The following is a 20,980-nucleotide window of genomic DNA, read 5'->3' on the forward strand; positions in this document are numbered from 1 at the left end:
CTCAGTTAATTCAGTTATATTTAAAAGGTCAACTTTATGAAGAGATCCAAGGGGGAGAGAGCAAATATTGGCCACGCATGAATAAGAACTAGCCATTTTGTAAAAAAGAAATGGACCGAAAGGCAGAAACATGCCATTCTTATATGAAATATTAAGATGTAGGTACTTGCCAACATTTCACGTTGAGCGCTACAATTATTCAGACATATGAATGGAGAGAGGGGCACAAAATGAAATCAATAGACAACCCTTACATGACATCTGATGCAGATTTAAAAATAAAAAAGAAAGCGCCAGCAATTTAAGAGAATGTTTTAAAAGCTCCATTTCTCAGTAAGAAGCAAACAAGATAAAGCCCCTAGCCTTTCCTTTTCCTCTGTGAAAAACTGCAACCATCCCTATTTTATTCTCAGCTGCTTGAGCAGCTACCAGTGTTTCAGCCTCTAGGGAACGGCTGTAGAGCCCAGTGGTAAGGGCACTTGAAATCAAGCCATGGCCACAAAAGAAGGAAGAAAGAATAAAGATCATATTTAGAATGTGCTCCCAATTATTGGCTTTGATGTTCTGACATCATAGTGATGCAACTGACTGACGGGTGGGAAGCCCAGCCCACTTGTCAAAGTGCCCTTCCACAGAATAGGGGAGGATCTGCTTTATCGACTGGATTCAGTTATTCACCCCTGGTGTAGACAATGCTGAAGGGACGCGGGTGGCACTGTGGTCTAAACCACTGAGCCTCTTGGGCTTGCTGATCGGAAGGTCGGTGGTTCAAATCTTTGTGACAGGGTGAGCTCACGGTGCTCTGTCCCAGCTCCTGCCAACCTAGCAGTTCAAAAGTATGCCAGTGCAAGTAGATAAATAGGTACTGCTGCAGCGGGAAGGTAAACGGTGTTTCCATGTGCTCTGGACCTTGTCACGGTCCTCCATGCACCAGTAGCAGTTTAGTCATGCTGGCCACATGACCTGAAAAACTGTTTGTGGACAAATGCCGGCTCCCTCGGCCTGAAAGCAAGATGAGTGCCGCAACCTCATAGCCGCCTTTGACTGGACTTAACAGTCCAGGGGTCCTTTACCTTTACCTTTTTACCTAGGCAGTGCTGAGTTAGATGGAACAATAATCTGACTTGCCATAAAGCAGTTCCCTCTGTTCTTATGATATAGTGCATGCACAGCAGATGTGGGGAACCGGTGACCCCTCCAGATGTTGCTGAACTACGAATCCCATCATTCCTGACCATTGGCCATGCTGACAGGGGTTTGGAATACAGCAGTTCCCCGCCCCGCCCCGCCCCTCCCCCCACCCTGGCCACAAGGCAAATTATCATAAAGACACAGGGCATTAAATTGTGATACCACAAACAGCCAGAAAACAGAAGGCACCTGGAACAGAAAACAAACAGGGGGAACAGGTTGGAAAGGAGGCAGGCAGGCAGGCCTTCACTACGATTTCATAGGGTTCACCCTTGCAGCTGGAATAGTCCCAGTTAAAGCTTTCATAGAGCTACATCATGGAGTCCTGGTGCAGACCATTATTATACAGGCATTCCCTCTCTGGATGCACAGCACTCCATGCTAATAATTTAATTACACATCCCCTTGAAAAGGAGAGGCGCAAAAAGGCAGGGAATCACAGCACGGGCCCACGTTAACCACTCGCTTGTTTTTAGAAAGAAATTTGTTTATCTGATATTTCAAAAGGCCCAATGTGGCAATTAACAATTCTGTTTGCAAACCAACCCTCGCATGCTTTTGTGCCACAGCTATAATTAGTTTCCATCACTGTGGCACTAACAGCAACTTTGAGGATCTCGGTTCACCCCAGCCACCTGCTTATGAGAACTCAGAGGCTTTAATCAGGGATGTGCAGTGGCTTTTACACTGCCATTTTATGCAACACTGACCACTCTTGATGCCCCTTTTGAGGCATCTGCACTTGCCATTAAACAAGAAAACAAAAAATCATTGTGAGAAAGAGGATTTCATTGTTTCCATGATCAGATTTGTTGGGTGACATCCAGTTAGTCATACAAAAAATAAGCCCATAGCAAAAAAAACAAAGACACACACACACACAACCAATGGGCTTGTCACTTAAAACAATTGATTCTGATAACTATGCTTTGAATGTGATTAAGATTTTCTCCCCTGTTGTGTTGGCATCTAATAACAGCCACTCCAAACTGGTTGCAGAACAGTGGTTTGACTTGCATGTTAAGTCAAATATAGCATTTTATTTGAAATATTGCTCTTTTTTAAGGTATTCACTTACTCTTAGAGCATGTTCTTGACACGATACAAGCTAATTCCTATTTACTTATCAATCAACATATTTTATTTATTTACTCAATGATTCATACATTTATATCCAAGCTTTCACCCAAAGAGTTCAGGGTAGCATACATGATTCTCCTTCCCACCACCACAACTATAATTCTCACAACACCCCTGTAAAGTAGATTAGGCTAAGAGGCAGTGACTAGGTTAAGGTTATCAGTGAGCTTCACAGCCAAGCGGAAATTTGAACCCTAGTCTCCCAGGTCCAGTACTCTAACCATTACACCACAAGAACAAGTGAAGACCACAGGAAACGTGCTCTATGTTGCTTATTTTTAAATCCTGCCTTTCCTCGGGCGGGGGGGGGGGGGGCTTACTTTAGAAGTCTCTGGCTGAGCAAGATACTGGATATGATGCTATCCAGTAGAGCCCACTGCTATTAGAAAGCTGTGCAATTGTCTGAAGCCAAGCAAATGCCTGATATTTTCCCTGGAAACCAAAGGAGTAGAAGCAAGAGTGAGTCCCTTTCAATTTCATCTATAGTCAGGAAGTCTTGTTTATTTTTCAGGATGGATATTAGCAAACCTCATGGGCAAGGGCTCATACCGGCAGCCTTGAGAATGGAAAGCATTTCAAGCAGGATGTGTTATTTTTCTCTCTCTCAAATACATTCCAACGCTGCCATCTAAGCCTCCTTCGACTCTGTTAAAATTCCATCTTCGTCCTTTGGAAGCAAATGTGTTCCCTGAAGATAACCTGAGTGTTGCCCAAACTGACAAATCTTAAAAGAATCCAAGTACTCGAGTATACAGTATGCTTCTGCTGTTTCCAAACCACACTAAGTAAACAGCATGCACACAAAGTAAGCAGTATGCAAAAGGGCAAGACATGTGCGCGCCATGCCATTTTCATCTGCTAAATTATGCAGAGCTTGGATTTAATTTTTAATCAAGCTGCCTTGCTGTTGCATAAGGAGGCATCCTTGGTTTTTTGTGTAAGCTGCCGTTTCCCCCCACTCAATAAACAACACAGGATACCCAACAGAACTGGAAGACTGATTAACGTGCATAATACTAATCTGTTTTAATGTATGAAACAAAACAGTATACAGTACTTACAACTTGGGATTGCAGGCGCTTTTAAAATACATCCTTTATTGGTGTGGCCTGGAAATGAAGCACTGAAAGGCCTGAGTTCAAATCCCTCCGGGAGCCAAGAGCTCATTAAGTGGGCTTCAGTCAAGTTTATTACCAGAGTCTGCTCTCATGGTGGAAAGCCAGAACGCTGGCCTACTTCACAGGGTTGTTCTCAAGGCTATGTTTTGTTTGTTTCATTTATATGCCACCTTTATCTTCCAAGAATCTCAAGGTGGTGTACATGGTTCTCCTCCCCATTTCATTTCATCCTCACAACAACCCTGTAAGGTATGTTAGACTAAAAGATGGTTTACTGGACCAAGGTCATCCAGTGAGCTGGGTGGCAATTTGAACCCTGCTCTCCGAGGTCCTGATCATTACAACACACTGGCTATTAGTATTAGTAGTATAACTGCTACTATTAAGATCTGAAGGGTCTCAGATGATGAACACAGAGTCCAGGTTGGTTTATATGGAGGAAAGGAATTTTATAAGAGGAACTTTACTAGTAATCAGAGAGTTTAGTTTCCAAAGGATATACTCTTCCTCCTCTGCCAAAAAGGCAAAAAGACTAGCTTATAGATCAGCATAAAATAAAGACAGTCCCTGCCTTGAGTTTACATTCTAAAATACATGACACAAAAAAAGGAAAAAGAGGTGGGAGGAAGAAAAAAAGCAAGCAAATTCAGGCCCCAGTTCTTGAAGCAAAAAGTTCTCATAAGGCGCAGCCAGGATGGAAAGTGTTCCTAATATACACAATTTATATCTTTTGGTCCGCTAGACTCTCTTAAGAAAAAGTGCTTTGAAGTTCCAGTTTGAGCTATTGTAAAGCCCCAAAACCTTCAAGAACAAGAAAAGAACAACTAAAAACAGGCGATCCCATCAGCCATCAATTTAAGCCCAAAGGTAATGGTGATGTGATCCCATCCACCCTCCCCACAAAGACACCAGGAGACCTTAGCCCTGCAAAGGGCTAGTTAGCACAATAGCCTGACAAAAGGGATGCATTTTGCTTTGTTCTCATCCACTTAGAGAAGCAGCTGTGGCATATGGCCTTGAGATGCAGCTGTAGCATATGGCACAAGACAGAAGATGGCCTTCTCTAAGATGAGAAAGAGTATGCCTACAAAAGCAGACCCAATTTACAAAAGGGATGGAATCTGGCATGGGGAAATGTGCAAGGGACTTTGGGTAAGTTACCTGATGTGGGGCAGAACAGACAATTACGCTGATTGGTTTTTTCAAGGAGAATATGTCCAGTGCCACCAAACATACAACACTGATGCTAAATGAATAACTGTTTCCAGGATGCTGATGCCACACTCTTTGCAGGTATGCCATCAAAATAGACATTGCTGCAGTGGAAGAGAGTAAAGGTATCTAATGTATTATAGGGATAGTGCTTTAAAGACCCTGCAGTTCAATGACACAGAAAGCTCACCAAGTAGGTCACAATTACTCTGATTTTACAGATGGGTAATGGAGGTGGAGAAATAAATGCTGTATGCTAGGCCTGGGCGATATCTCGATATCTTGCCCAGAACTGGTATGAGGAACAGATCGCAATGTCAGTTTCACTCAGTGGTATATGGCTGGTGAAACTGCCATCCCACTCTGCCCTCATATGACAAAGAGGGAGAAATAAAATGTATTGCCATATGTAGCTTTTTTTTGGCAGCTGCCAACAACATTTGATGCCCCCCTCCAGCAGCCCACAGTCAGGTCTTTGAGAAGGAGGTGGGAGGGCTCTAGGACCCGGCCACAACCTTATACTGCCTTACTAAAGCCCAGCACCCCACTTAGCCAGCTTTGGGAAGACAGAGTGAGGGGTGCTGGTTGGGCTTCAAATTTTTGCCTCTCTCACCTCCCCCTTCACTTCCCCTTGCCCAGTGCAACAAAGCAATGAGCGGCCCACAGGTTTCATGTTGAAGTATTCCTGCAGCCCACTTTGTATGAAAAGTTTGTCTGTCCTGAATTATAAAGAGTTGTACCTAACCAAGGTAGGCCCACTGACATTAATGCACCAGAAATATCCAAATCTATCAATGCCAACGGATCAACTCTGACTAGGATGCAACTGTAAGTTAGCTGAACCTTGATTTCTACCAAAATGAATGGAATTTATTTTCAACTATCTTAGACTGCATACACACCATACATTTAAAGCAAATCGCACCTCACTCCCATAAAATAACCCTGGAACTGTAGTTTACCCCTCAAAGTGACATAGTTCTCAGCACACTTACCAAACTACAGATCCCATTATTTTGTGGGAAAACAATGTGCTTGAAATTTATGGTGTGCATGTGGTCTTGGTCTGGATATAGTCTATTGCTTCCAGGATAATGCATCTCACACTTCTGGTGAGCATCTGTTATGTTTGTATAGATATTAGGAGGGATGGTACAATAAGTAGTGTGAAAAGCAACAGAACATGCAGCTTTCAAATACAGAACACAAATCAAAAGTCTAGTCAAACCACACTTTTACACGGAGCAAGCAGGAGGGGAGGATACTAGAAAGTATTGGACACCTTACAAAAATCTAATTAATATAATCTGGAGGAAGATATCACATTACACCAGAACAAATGTAGAGAAATTGACACTTCCCAGCTGTAGAATGGCACTCACTCTCAAGTCGAGCAGCACAGGCATATTTCAAGTTATTTGAAAGAAAGGAAACTTCACGAACACCCTTATGGAATGGCTTAGAATGGAATTTAGCTGGATTTACTCCCTTACTTTAGGAATTCTAGCTCTGTACCAAGAGAAGAAGGGAAAGAGCAAGCAAGCAAGTGAGCCATGCAGAACAGAAGGAGGAGGGGGGAGAAGAGAGTCAGAAGCTGCTGGAAAAGCTCTCATCCTCAGCTGCTCTCCCAGATCCAGTTGCTATAAATACCAACTCTGCAGCTGGCGTTTCAGGAGGACAACATGCCTGCTCCATAAATGTGGGCTGCAATCCCACTAAAAGCAGGGGCCTCCTCTCCAAATTTCCATATGGAGCCTTTACATTTCCAACATACACTCAGGAACTTAAGAATTTGCCTTATAAAAAGTCAAACCATTGGTTCAGCTAGCTTACTGTTGTCTAAACTGACTGACAGTGGCTCTCCAGGGTTTCAGACAGGGAGACATTCCAAGCCCTACCCGGAGATTGAAAATAAGAGCATGTTGGATCTGGCCAATTGTCCACCCAGTCCAGCATCCTGTTCTCACCTGGGACCTTTAGCGCATAAAGTACATGTTTTACCACTGCTTTACCATTCATAGGAATGTAGAAATCTACCTCATGCAGAGTCAGCCCACTGGTCTATCTACACTGCCTGGCAGTGGGTCTCCAGAGCACCAGACAGAGGTCTTTTCCAGCTCTAACTTGAGATGCTGGGGATTGAATCTGGGACCTCTTCCATGCAAAGCAGATGCCCTGCCACTGAGCTATGGCCCTTTCTTACATCAACAATTACAGGGCGCTTTTAAACACATTGTCCCCATGAGATAAATTCATTTCATGCAAGAAACTGAAAAAAAGTTACATGAAAGCAGACACATTTATCACAGACAGATTAGTGGATGACAGGCAGAATTCCTGAATGGAAGGATTTGAATTCAGGAGGGGGGAAAGAGGATTGAGCAATGTAGTTTTTAGGAGGAAAGCATTTGTACATACATTTAAAGAGATATACAGAAGAACCAGCTGCACATTAAAGAAATTCTCTTTTCGCATTTGAAGAGAGGCCTGTTTTAAAAATATATATATCAGTACAGGATTCAGCTATCATTACTGTGATTATCCTGGATTTGTAACCAGGCCAGCCACTCTCTGCCAGCTCAGACTAAAAAGCAGCTGCCCATAGAATGTATTTGCTTAGATGTTTTGCACAGCTCTGTAAGAACAGAGGGCCCATGTTCACAAGCTGAACAACTTTGGTTATTGAAGGGAAGCAGTGAAATGCACTAACAATGGCTTGAAGAACTGTCTTTGTCTCATATCCAGCTTTTTAAATTTTTATTTTATTTTTAGAGGCAGAATCTTACAATTATAAGCCCTCTGGCTAAGGTTTCTGTACAGGGCAGAAATAGGTATCCTGATGTCACTGCGACACCAGGCAAAATGACTGGTGGGCTGCCCCACCCACCTGTCCCCATGAAATGTGTGTGAGATAAGGATGGAATTTTCCAACCCTGGGATAAGCTGTTGTCTGTCAGATGGTTTAATTTCTCTCAGTGGTCACAAAGAGAAATAAAATACCCAAACTAGATCTCTATGCAATACAAATATCATTTGTAAGAGGTAAATAATATAGATCCAGAAAAATACCTCTTTCTCTCTCTGAAATTCTAACCTTAAGGGCCAGTTTTAATAGTTCATATTGAAATATTTTTAGACAGCAGAGTTCCCAGAGAGATAGTGTCCATTCAGCATCCAGAACGAAACAATCTCTCATTAATTCTTTTACAGTACTTTTTATCTGGGGGTTAAAGAACACATAATATAGTCTCTTATGAGACTGTTCCTTGGGCCATCTTTAGAGACCCTTCTGAGTATCTTTCTTGATTTATCACTGAGCAGGTGACAAAATATTTGATTGTCATCATGTCTCTTGGACCTGCTATGATTGTTAGTTCTTGCCAAAAAAACAATAACAAAACAAAATAATTGGCTCCATCAAGGTCGTGATTTTGCACTTTATGCTTCTGTGTTTTGTCCTGTTGATCAGTTGACCATAATAAGCATCTGAGTGACTTTCATGGACACCAGGGCAGGGATACATAGAAGTTATTCCTCTTCCTAAAATAAAATCTAGCTAGTACTATGGTGGCAAGTGCTGCTGCTCATCACTTCTGCTTAGTTAGGCATTGCTTTTGAAGCAACTGGGTCAGCTAATTTCAGAGCCATCAAACATGCCAGTCATTTGCCTGATCCCTACCCTGAACTGATTCACAAGGTTTTTGTCCACACTGTTGCACAACAGCAAGCAGTGATCCCAGAGCCCAGACATCATGCCGAGACCTGTGAGTAAGCAGGCATAGCCTTCTCTCATCACTCTGTACTTTCTCCTCCATCTGTTGTTCTGATCAATTCTCCTTAGCCCCATCTCTTGACCTTGTAACTTGAGAAACAAGACTGATTCCTCATCTACAAAGGAGCCTCATCTATGACCGGAATCCCTTACATAAAAACTGGAACAGGAAACTAGTTTATGTGTAAAGATTACCAGACATCCAAACTGTGCTCCAATAACAGGTTTCCAACTGAGTCTTATTAAGAGTAGACCCATGGAAATGAATGGGCCTAAGTCATGATTATTAATTTAAATGGGTCTACTCCAAGTGGGACTAGCATTGGATATTGTTACTTACATTCACTGCAATTTGGCTGAAGACACTTCTGGGTCACGTGGCCAGCGTGACGAAGCTGCAGCTGGCGAGCCAGCACCAGCGCAGCACACGGAAACGCCGTTTACCTTCCCGCTATAAAGCGGTACCTATTTATCTACTTGCACTTAAGGGTGCTTTCGAACTGCTAGGTGGACAGGAGCTAGAACCGAACGATGGGAGCTCACCCCGCTGCGGGGATTCGAACCGCCGACCATGCGATCAGCAAGTCCTAGGCACTGAGGTTTTACCCACAGCGCCACCCGCGTCCCATATCACTTTACATGTTGTTAATTACTTGACCAATGCCAGGAGACCTGTGTTATCACTAACACTGCCTTGTTAATGTGTCCCTAGAACTAATTTGCTTTCAACTAATCATCCTTGTCTGTTCTATTTTGCATTTTTAAGGATTTCCCACTTAATTCCACCAACCATGTGTATATATTCTTGTCAATTTAAGTACAGTGGTACCTTGGTTTACAACCATAATCCGTTCCAGAGGTCCGTTTGTAAACCAAAACGGGTTGTAACCCAAGGCGCGCTTTTGCCAATGGGGCCTCCAAAAAAAAAATTGTTTGTAATCCAAAAAAAATGGGTTATAATAAAAAAAAGGTTGCAAACCAGGACACGCACTTTCGGGTTTGACGTGTTTGTAATCCAAAACGTATGCAAACCAAGACATATGCAAACCAAGGTACCACTGTATTGCAGTTCATCCAATTATTTATATTTTTAAAAAGCCTTTGATCACACAGCCAAACTATGAAACCAAAAGGGTCAGCAAGAACCAGAGAAGCCAGGGGGCAAAAGTCCTGTATTTTGCAGGAAGATTGATTGCTTCCTTCTGATATCAAAAACTATGCTGGTGAACTCACAAGTCGGAAATTAAAGCAAGAAAGCAGAGGATTCACTGGTCTGAATGAACTTCACCACTTCCTCTGAGGCTTGCCTAGCTGTCAAGCCACTCACTCCATCCAAGGAGAGACATGAAATGTTGATATCTGAAGTGATGTGCCTCTGGGATTCCTGGCATGGATGCAACTGAATTAGGCTTTCCACTTCTTCCCCCTGACTGTCCCACTAGGCTAGTGGGAGCAAGTATCTACTGCCATCTGAAACCTCTGACCACCATCTGGGAAACCTTTCTCCTAAGCTATACTGAAAAATGTATTGGGGTAAGTGACTTTTATTTCTTCAGCCATCCAGCCACAAGGGTTGTTCTAGTGAGACAGGTCTCCGATTAAGCAGTAGGAACACAGGAAGCTGCCTCAGACAAAGTCAAACCATCTAGCCCAGTATTTCCCATACTGACTGAAACCATCTCCACATCATTTCAGACAGGGAAGATTTCCAGTCCAATTCAGAGATGCTGGGGATTGAACTTGGGACCTTCTACATGCAAAATTGATGCTCTTTTACTGAGCATTGGCCCACTGCCTGATATATGGCTAATGGTGGTCAAGATCTCAAGTCCCTGGTTAATGTCTTTTGGATTCCCAAGGGTTTCTCAACCATACTTGTAAGCACCACCTTCTTAGGTTCTTAGGAAGAAAAATGTCAAAGATCACTGGTGCCAAGCCACCTGTGATGTGAACATGTCTATGGTTATTAGCAAATAAGAATGTGGAATGTTATTGTTCCATTTCTCTGTATGCAGTGAAATGCACCAGTGGTTGAGATCCGCATCAGAAGCTCATCTCTGGATGCTTCCAACTTTGGTGGCAAGATGAGTATCAAGGTATTTTAGGTGGCAATGCACATTTCCCCACATCCATTTGACTGAATGGATTAGACTTTAAGGTCCCCTTTGAAAATACTGAAAATTGGGGGGGGGGGGAGACACTAGAAGGTGCCTTGCACCAGCTCAAACTATTCATCCTCATGGCCTGGCATTGTGTACTCCCTGATACCCCAACGTGGTGCACTCCAGCTGTTCTGGACTCAAACTCCCAGCAGCCTCAGATAGCATGAGCGTCAAAGTGAGGAATCATGGGAGTTGTAGTGCAAAACATCTTGGAGCACCAGGTTGGGGAAGACTGGTCTCCTCTGATGAGGGCTCTTAAGGGCCTACCCAGAGATATTTCAATTCACTTGAAATATCTACTTGACATCAGGAAGTGAAGCTGGGATCTTTTGCATACAAACCAGATGCTACCACTTATATAGTCCTTCTCATAAATAACTAAAGATAGAAAAGAGCATACATTCCAAGCCTAAATAAATAAATAAACAAACTCTCCCATATAGCCGAGAGCTCATGCCTTCCCAGCTTCATAAACCACAATCTGTTAAAGGCAGCATCTGTGGTTTACTCCTGACAGATGGGGCCACCACACTGCTTTAAGCAATGGGATAAAGGGGTTTGGAGAACTGCAATCCCATTGCTTAAGTCACAGATGATCCAATAACATGAAACACAGCATAAAATATGGGGAAAGGATACTGTAAGATCTCTCTGCAGAGAGGGAAATAAAATTCACGTTTACTTAATTTAATTCTGTGTTCAAATGGGATATATACATTATCAACCCAGCTTGCAGTTGTAAATGAGTTTATTTGTCCCCATCAAGTACACAAGAAATGGCTCAGGACTTCCAAACAAAAGTAGAAAACCAACCACAGAACTTGCATAGAAAGGAGATTCCAACTAAGCATCAAGAAGAACTTTCTGACAGTAAGAACTGGTTGATAGTGGAACAGACTCCCACGAGAGATGGTAGACTCTCCTTCCTTTTAGGCTTTTAAGCAGAGGTTGGATGGTCATCTGGCATGTAGGAGCTATTTGAGATTAATGCATTACGGGGCTGGACCAGATGACACTTGGGGTCCCTTCCAACTCTACAATTCTTTGATTCTATGTTGTATATATTGCATTCATAATGGAAATCTACTGGGCAGAATCCAAATTTAAGTCATGCTTGAAATCCATTGGAACTTAAATTAGTTGTGCCACCATCCAGCCATGTATTTTATGCTTTGCCAGCTGCTTAAGAGTCAGCTACAGGGTAGAAACCACGCAACATCAAAAATGCAGTGAAACTAGCTTTAAAAGTCAGTCCACCAGTGAAAAGCTAGAGATGGATGTGATGGCACATGCATTTACTAAACACAATGGCAGCATCAGGCAATTATATCAACTTTACAGAAAAATAAACCAACATGCTCCATATTGCTCCTGGAAAACTAGGATAGAGTACCATTATTTCAGGGACACTTTTGTGGTGTATGAAAATATGGCAGTTAGATAAAGAAAATATCAAAATGTGTAATTCCTCTGGGTGGAGGGAGAAAGATAGGTAAGTAGGTAGGTTGATAGATATTCCGCTGACTTTCTAGATTTGGGGCAAACAGTTCTGACTTTTTTGAACTGTAACATGAAGGCACTACATACTTTAATCAGCTGCAGCTTCCAGCACTGTCAAAAATAAGCTGTTCATTGTAATAATGAGTTCTCAGCGCCCAAGCCCTTTTGTGATGAAAGTGTATTAGCAATCTAAGAACAGCTACAAAAAACAGAGATTAGAATGCAAATAGGAAGCTTGATGGCTGACCTTTGTAGGAGAAAATCTTACTCAATGTTCTGAGGAGGCTTTCTGCTGTTACTAGGAAGAAGAGGAGTTTCTTCAACTGTGGAGGCTTAATGCAGCAAACCCTTCAGGAAAACAGACTTAAAAGGATCCCCAAACATTGAAACCAGTTTCAGGCACTAATCATAAAAAAGGAATAGCTTGGGAGTGGAGCACTATTCCAGTGCCGTCATATGACTGAACAACACTCCCTTCCAATTGGCTGGGGTTGTTTTTGTGCATTACATTACTGAACAGCCAGAAGCTGAATCACTAGAATGGCACCAGAATTACTGCCATTAGGATAGCCCACAGTTTGCTGCTGTTCTGCTTTCCAAAGAGGAAGGAATTCTCTTCATGATAGACAGAGACTTGCTGAATCGGTGAAACAGCCCCTATTCTGTTAACAATTACATGAACATCAAAGCTAAGGATGACAGGCATTTCATGTGCCTTTTTAAAAGATGGAAACAAAACAAAAAGGGAGACCATACCAGATGCTACTGACCTACAACTCCCATGAGCCTCAGCCAGCATGGCCAATGGCCAAGGATAATGAGAGATGCAGTCCAGAAACGTCACTACACAAAGGCCTTGTTCAAATGTATCACTGACCCATAGTTTGGCACTATGAGAATATGCCTTCAAGAGGCCTTTGCACATTCCCTCACTTCCTTCCAAGTATGAAGAAACCATAGTTTGCACTTTCCATTCAAACCAGAACACTACAGTTTCTAGTCACAATGTAAGTCCATTTCATTTGAACCAACAAACTACAGCTTGTGATGAACCCTGCAAACCATGATAAAGCTACAGTGTGCCTGATTGGACAAAAAAAATTACAGCCTGCCTCACAAAAGAGGAGAGGGAAGCACATGAGCTCCAAAAAAGCCTTCCTAGACAGCCATGCTGGCTGGGACTGATGGGAGTTAGAATCCAAAACATCTGCAGAGCACCTGGTTGGCAACACCTGCTATAAAGAATTGTGTTGCACCAGCTCTCATCAAGAACAAAGCAGCAATAAATAGATGAGATTTGCTAAAGTCATCCTCTGAGAACATAGACTAAGAGTGCTCATCATGGAAGGCTGGTAAACAGCATTCACCTGTAAGAACTGCCTCCATGAAACCAGCTGCGGTTCCATTCTTCCTTTTAGCCCTAATAGCTACTGGAGCTTTGAGGCAATTCAGAAGTCTGCAAATAACTTAGTTTTGGCTGTATAAAGCTGCAAATGCTCAACCCCAGAAGCAACTATGCAACCCCACTGCCAGTCAGGGGCACCAACTCTTGGGGGCCCAACCCTTTTAGACTCCCCAATATTTTTGTGAGGGAGGCCAGGCCCCTGCAATGTCCAAAAAACTCAGGGCCAACTGAAGAGCCAAGCATGGCACAGCTTCAGTGGCTGGCTCCTCCTCCTCCTGCTGCTGCTGCTGCTGCTGCTGCTGCTGGGAAGGAGGGAATATGCAGCCCCTGGATGGTGGCAGTAGCTGCAGGAGCTGATTGCAGAACCTCTGGCTACTAAAGTTGCGCTGCTGAGGCGTTCTGCTCCGTCCCCTGGCTCCTCCGGCATCCTGACATGACTTTAGTTCCCCAATCTCTCTCACAAGTTGGCACCTCTGCTGTCAGCTTTCCCCCCATTTCCCACCACCACCAGCAGCAACCCAAACCCATTCTCATTTCCATATCCTCCATGACAGCAACTTTCTACTGTATAGCATCTGCAATCAGCTCCGACCGCCCTGCAAGCAGGCCAGGCGTGCTGCCAACATTCCAGTCTCTTAATGCAGACAGTACATGTGATTTCAGCTGGACTGCAGGATTTCACTATTCAATTCTACACACACACACACACACACACACACACAAAAGATAAAGGAAAAAAAGATAAAGAAAGGAGATAAAGGCTGCATTTGCATGTTGTGATTAAACCACGAATTAGTTAAGGCATTGCTGTGAATGCCAAGATCATTGCTGCTTCATTCCTCCCCATTAGTGAGCAGTAGCAACAAGCCACAATTCCCTGGCTCAGCGCTATGGCCAAACTGGGGTCATGGTTTGTTTTGTTTAATAAAATAAAATGATCTGAAGCCAAGCCTTGTTCTCAGCTTCAGAACATCATTTATTTGGAGCAAAACAAGCCACGATTCCCAATTCAGACACAGCACTTCAGGCAGGGATCACAGTTTACTGCGCATTCATGGTAAACCATTAACTGTGGCTTAACCATATGTAGCCTCACCTGCAATGAAACATTACAGCCTGTATGAATCCTAATTGCACCTGCAAGTTTAAACAGGGTGGATTATACCAGAGGACAGATATTTTCAAAAAACTGCTTTCCATAGAATATTAAGGACAGCTTGTAAAATTCTAGCAGTACCACCCTCTTTCAAAAAGGACAAAGGAAACTTGTATTGGCAACTTCCAAATATTTAAATCCATGCATATTTGCTAGAGGAGGCAACTTCCTTTCCTGGTCGAAAGCCAGTATCTCCAACAATTCTAAATTGTCCTTTTTGTCCTTAGCAATGCCAGTATCTCCAACAATTCTAAATTGTCTATTTGTCCTTAGCAATGCATAGGCATGCCACACAACATGCCAAGCAATTGTTAAGCTGCCCTTACATGATGGGCTGAACAAACTGTCTGGTTATCTAATTAAGATTTATCAGGAAATAGCATGACATTTTCATGGGCTTCTCAGTATCTTGTACATTTTAGACTTTGTAGAATGCTGACTCACTCACTCCTGAAACTACAGAAAAGAACTTTTATTTCTTTCTAAACAAAATATTTACAAACACCTGGTTTACACTATATTAAACTAGGCCTTAGCATTATGTGTGAACTCTGCCCAAAAGTGTAACTATGGTTTTCTAACTGCCAACCAATTAGGAGCTTATTTGTTGGTGGCTTACAAAACTTGTTTCCCTTAACTGTGGGTTAGCATTGCATGTGAACCCAGCACGCTTAACCATGGGTTTGTTTGACAACTACACCCCAGACGTTCATCAAACTACTGAGGAAAGAGCAGCTGGACAACAAACCAAAAGCTGTAGAAACAAGCCGTGGCTTCTTATATTATGGAATATCTCATGATTAACATGTGGTTTGTTAAACAAACCATGGTTATGCTCAGTCCAGGCCAAAGCCATACGCAGATTTAGTCAAAATTACAGTTCAGTATTCAACTAGTATACCCAGAAAAGAGATAATCTATGTCACTTCAGTGTCAATTGACTTTGTTAATTTTTTTTATTACTGACAGACAACTAGGAACCCAATCAAGCTCAGCCCAAAGAGAATGCATAGCTGGCATGTTATAAAAGCAGAACACAGGAGTCAACCCATGCTGGATTAAATCATACATCTCCCCAAGTACTCACCCCACTCCCAATTTCCCAATAATCAGACAAACCTCTAATGTTCTACTCTAGGTGTTATTGTTGTTTGTTCCAGAAGAGCCACCCTGGGGAGACCATTCCACAAACGGGGTGCCAATGCAGAAAAGGCCCTTTCTCATGTTACCACCCTCCTGACCTTTTGTGAAGGAGGCACATGAAAAACGGCCTCAAGGTGATGATCACAGTGTCTAAGTCGGTCCATATGGGGAGAGGCAGTCCTTGAGATACTGTTTATAATTCAAAGCCCAGAAACTAATTGCTGGCCAGTGCAGCTGAGCCACAATCAGTGTAATATGCTGAAACTGTCTTGCCCCTGGCCACACACCACCACCCCTCACTGGTCCCTGCATCACACCCAGAGAGTTTCTGCCTAGCTAGAATGTGTCTTTGAATTCTGATATAATGTCCTTCACTCACCTGGATGGAGGCTAGAGAGGAGTGATGGGTGAATGTGTGTAGAAATGAAAGATAAAATTCCTATTTGCTGTTCTACCTGTTTTGCCTCAGCTCTGCGTACCACTGGCATGTGGCCCTCAGAAGTCTGCCCACCAGGGAATACAGGCTGAAAGGAGTTGTTCACCACTGCAGCACATGGACTAGATACAACACAACACACCCAGGACAAGCTAGAACAGGAGATATTCTGCTATCATTCACATGGGGTTTTTTTTGGGGGGGGGAGAAGGTTGGGATTAGAGGTTATGGACTCCTTTTAAACAAGTGTATATTTCTATACACACCTTCATGCCGCTCAGTAAGAACACAAGAGGGGTGGGGGGGAGACAAGAGCCTGTAAAAGCGTGTGAAAACAGCCCCCCCCCATTACCGCCTGAAAAGCAGCCTCTTCCCTTTCCACTTTCTCCTTTTCAGAAGATCCATTTTTCTGAACATTCCTTGCATAATTCCTACCTAATAGCACACTAGAAAAGCCCACCCTCAGATGACAAAGGCTCCAGGATATCTCCAATGCTACTTTCCCACAGTTATTAAATGGGTCAAAGTGACTTAAGTCTGACCACCTGCTATTTCAATTTGCTTTTGTCTGCCTGGAGACGTTCCCCAAAAGGCTGCAGGTCAGAACATTCCCAGCAAAATCTGTTCAATAGAAAGATGCAAACGAAGCCTTTCCCTACTGAAGCGGCTACAGCTTGATCGTCAGAGCTTGTTCATTTATTTCTTTACAACTCTGTTCCTTGAAAACTACCATTTAGACAGTTATATCTATGATGACAGGTATGTACCAGGGGTTCAAACTGCCAGACCACAAAACAACAACACCAGGACACCTTTAATCATGGAATTGTTAGCAAATTCACTTAAATAACACAGATGGGAGAGAAAAGAACTCCTGATAACACTTTACTGAGGAAACTGACTACAACCAGCTTATAATTTGGGAGATTTTGTCTCTCTCAATTCAGGCCTTGTACATAGCAAGGAATCATTCAACTAAACATACAGCAGAAAACACTCAGAATCAGGGGATGTGCTACTTCAGCAAACATCATGCTACTCTGTCTGGTTGCTAAGCAATACTTCAGCTTTCCCTCCCTCTTGGTTACCTGTCTTACTGATAGCAGAATTACCCCGTAAATTGCACACTGGATGATCCCTGTTGTTACAGTCATTCTGGAAGCCACAAAAAATGGAGCCACAGACCAAAAGGCATTTAAGCTTCCTCTCAAGCAAACGCACATGCATAATGGACAACCATTCTGCCATATCCAAAGAGAAACTCATACAGAAATGATCGTGCAATGTTGCCAAAGAGAAGGAAGTATCCAAATCACGTTTCTGCTTTTGACATATCCACAGTAAGAGAAAGTGTATTAATAAGCAAAAATGCATTTAAGCAAATTATAACGCCTTTCAAAAAAAACTATCACAAGACTTATACAGAAAGAAAGGATTTCCTTAAATGAGCCATTTGTCAATGACATAAGCTAGACAGTAACCAATTTACTGAGAATCTCATCAAGGAAAAGCCACTCCATCTGAAGATTTGCACCAAACTTACTGGTTGAGTTGCCTTGCATTTGTATGATGCATTTGGACTCTTTGCTGGTCTCTCGGGAATTAAAGGGTCTGACCCGGACAGCCACCTTGACTGAAGCGCCTGACATTTTGCAGGTCTCTTGTGTGTACTCCAGAAATTATGAGCGAAGGACTTCCACAGCTTTTCTCTCCTGGAGTTATCTTTTGAGAGAGAGAGAGAGAGAGAGAGAGAGAGAGAGAGAGAGAGAGAAGGAAATTCAATGATTTGAAAATACATTCCAGACATCTTGATGGTTGCTAGGACAATAGCTTAGCTCATTAGATACCCCCCTATAGGGAAATTTCATATTTTTTGGCTTCATGGAGGCCGAGCGTATCCAGGGTTACCCTCCTTCTCGCTAGCCACTGTCAAGTAATAGCTTTCGGGGGAAATGATTGTTTCCAGCCCCTCCCTCAAGGAGAAAACATGGAGCCTGCAAACTGACACCACTCCTGACTCAGAGGGATTAAAAGGACAGCCGTTCTTTGTGCTATTTGTTCATTTTATCGGTACATGTGGAAAGCTTAAAAGAAACCTACACAACCCCAGGGATTTCCTCCATTCACAGAGTATATAAAAATTAAAATACATGCTGAGGTGGCTTTGCCTTTGAAGTCACCCTAAAAACAGCTCCCTCCCTCCTTGATTCTGTAGAAAAGAGGGAGGGAAGCAGGTTTCTGTTTGAAACATTTCTATCCTCGCAGCTGCTGGCTAACAAAGCAAATAGCCCAAATCACCAAGTTCCAGGAGCAAATAGCCATAGCGAAAAATGCAGTTTAGCTGGGAGAGAGAGTACATTGTGGGCAAATTATTGTGTTTCCGCAGATAGGCTTGAGAACAACTAATCCTGAATCAGCTAAGTGGGAGACTGGAGATATCATTTAGCACCCTCTCCTTTTATTAACTTGTTCTATTTACTGACATGGCTGTCCTTTTCTGGTCTATGTTGTTATTCCTTGTTTGAAAAAATAAATAATTTGAGCTTCGTTTAACGCAGGGTACACCAAAAGGACATCCAACTGAAGGCTATTCATAGTTATTTAGACAAAAACATCTAACATCTTATACACAAATATATACAAAAAATTATACACAGACGGCCTACCTGTAAAATTACAACTGGACATCCACAATACCCAGTTTTCACAATGGCACTATGTTATAAAGAATGTAGAGTGTGGTAAACCTTATTATTATGAATTAAACATTCCATTCCTTTCAGAAAACGTTCTACAGCTCTTCATTTTGAGATGCTATCTTCAGTACAGCCTACACTGACAAAAGATATACTGCACTAGACTCTCTTAAGTAAAGATTGATCAGGAGGACGTTGAGGATATTGTTCACTTTGTTTTAAGCGCCTAAAGTAGGATTCTCCCAGAGAGAGATTTGCTTTAGGGCAGGGAGATTTGCCCTTTTTCTTGTCAAGGGCTGCATTCCCTTAGAAATAATAAGCCACTTGTGAACATTTTTCTCCTTTAACATGTGAGTCATCATGTGGCTTCTCCCCTCCCATGTAGCACCCACGTGACTCAAACAAGCCATAGAATGACTTTTCATGCCATCCAAACCTGGATCATGGTTTGTTTCTTTCAAACAAACCATGAGCAGTAAATCATAAACAAACCAAAGTTTGTTCTCAGTTTATTTCTGGCTTACCGTTCATGGTGCATTTGAAACAAACAAACAAATTTATCCTGAAATAGACATTTTTGCATACAAATCTGCCTAATATAAACATTTTTGTAAAGGAGAATTCATTTCCTAACAGAATGCATTTTTACATGTTATTTTCATATAGACTTTACCCTAGTCTATGCATTCTTGTACACACTACTTGCCTGGAGTATACAAGGCAAATGCAAAGAAATGCAAATTCTGAAGGATGGTTGCTTTTCAGTTCACATACTGTTTTAGAAAGTGCAAACTGGGTAGGTTTGCTTTTATAGATGAAATGAATCCTTACTGCACCCCCATATTTTTTCACACTATGGCCCCTTTTCACAATGGTGAAGACAGGTTGCACGGTGAAATAAAGGAATAGGGTGTGTCATCTTATTAGTCAGGTATTTGGCCACTGTTGAGTAGTATAGCTAACTGGACAACTATTATATCTCACAGTAGCCACACATTTAGGAGACAGGTCATTTTCCCCACCCACCAAATAAAATGGGTATGGGCTGCTAGCTAACTCACAATTCCTCATGCCACATCAAAAGATGAAAGTTACATGTTAGCTTGTAGGTGTGTCTGCAAAAATCCATAAGTTACAAACCAAGAGATGAAGACAGCAGAGATGCATGAATGTTAATACTGCAATACAACCTTTGCCTTCTACAGTCTTTCATTATCATCAATTCAGCTGTCTTGGAACAGAACTAAAAGCACTTTGGATTAATGGACAAAAAACTTCTGGTAATATCACAGAAGGTACATTAAGTACTTCGGAATCCTCAACTTAATTATCCTTTTGTAGCTCCTTACAAAGAAGATACAGCCTTCCTCATCCTTGAGCAGGGACTGCACACTGACGACTAAAACTGCTCTTTCCAATAATAAATCTCATCTCTACCGTAATAGCTTGGGTTACACTGGTAATTTTGCTAAAGAATCAGAGGATAGCACAGCCTCCAACAGAATGAGAAAATCCAGCATTTACTCATTCAAAGCTACTTCATTTATGAGATTCCTCACTGCAGATGTTGTTGGACTCCAACTCCCACCAGCCTCAGCCAGAATGACCATTGTCAGGGATGATGGGAAATGGAGTCCAGCAACATCTGGAAAGCGATGGATCTCACACCTCTGGTTTTTTGTGGACCACAGTTACCAAGCTGGTCTGTTCTTCAAACTTGGATATAATTCAATGGATTCATACCACACAAACAAGACAAATTTATGGAGGACTATTAAAGGCTACTAGCCATAATGGCTGTGCTCTGCCTCCAAAGTTAGAGGCACTAATGCTTCTGAATAGCAGTTGTTGGAAATCACTGGAGGAAAGAATGCTTGAATCCTGTGTGCATACATCCCACTGGCATCTGGTTCTAGGTTGCAGTCACCACACAGAATGTCTAGGCGCGCTTTTTACAATGGGATTTGTTGTTGTTAAAAATAAGAATAAGAATAATTTCATTATTATACCGATGGATATTTTAAAGAAAACAAAATCTCAAAATGGTTT

The 20,980-nt window shown here is 42.3% G+C and overlaps 1 protein-coding gene across 15 annotated transcripts in view; it reads right to left on the reverse strand.

The window, feature by feature from the left end:
- Positions 1-20,980, reverse strand: part of KIF1B (kinesin family member 1B) — a 133,135-nt gene that overhangs the window by 104,307 nt on the left and 7,848 nt on the right. For all 15 annotated transcript variants that reach the window (XR_014567004.1, XR_014567005.1, XM_083750112.1 and 12 more), the window contains exon 2: positions 17,779-17,957. Coding sequence is in view for 13 of the 15 variants with exons in the window: in XM_083750112.1 (XP_083606238.1) it covers positions 17,779-17,884 (106 nt within the window). In the remaining 2 variants the exon portion in view is untranslated. The remainder of the gene's footprint in view (positions 1-17,778; positions 17,958-20,980) is intronic.

Source organism: Podarcis gaigeae (assembly GCF_964106915.1).
Source record: "Podarcis gaigeae genome assembly, chromosome: 8".
NCBI classification, from domain to species: domain Eukaryota; kingdom Metazoa; phylum Chordata; class Lepidosauria; order Squamata; family Lacertidae; genus Podarcis; species Podarcis gaigeae.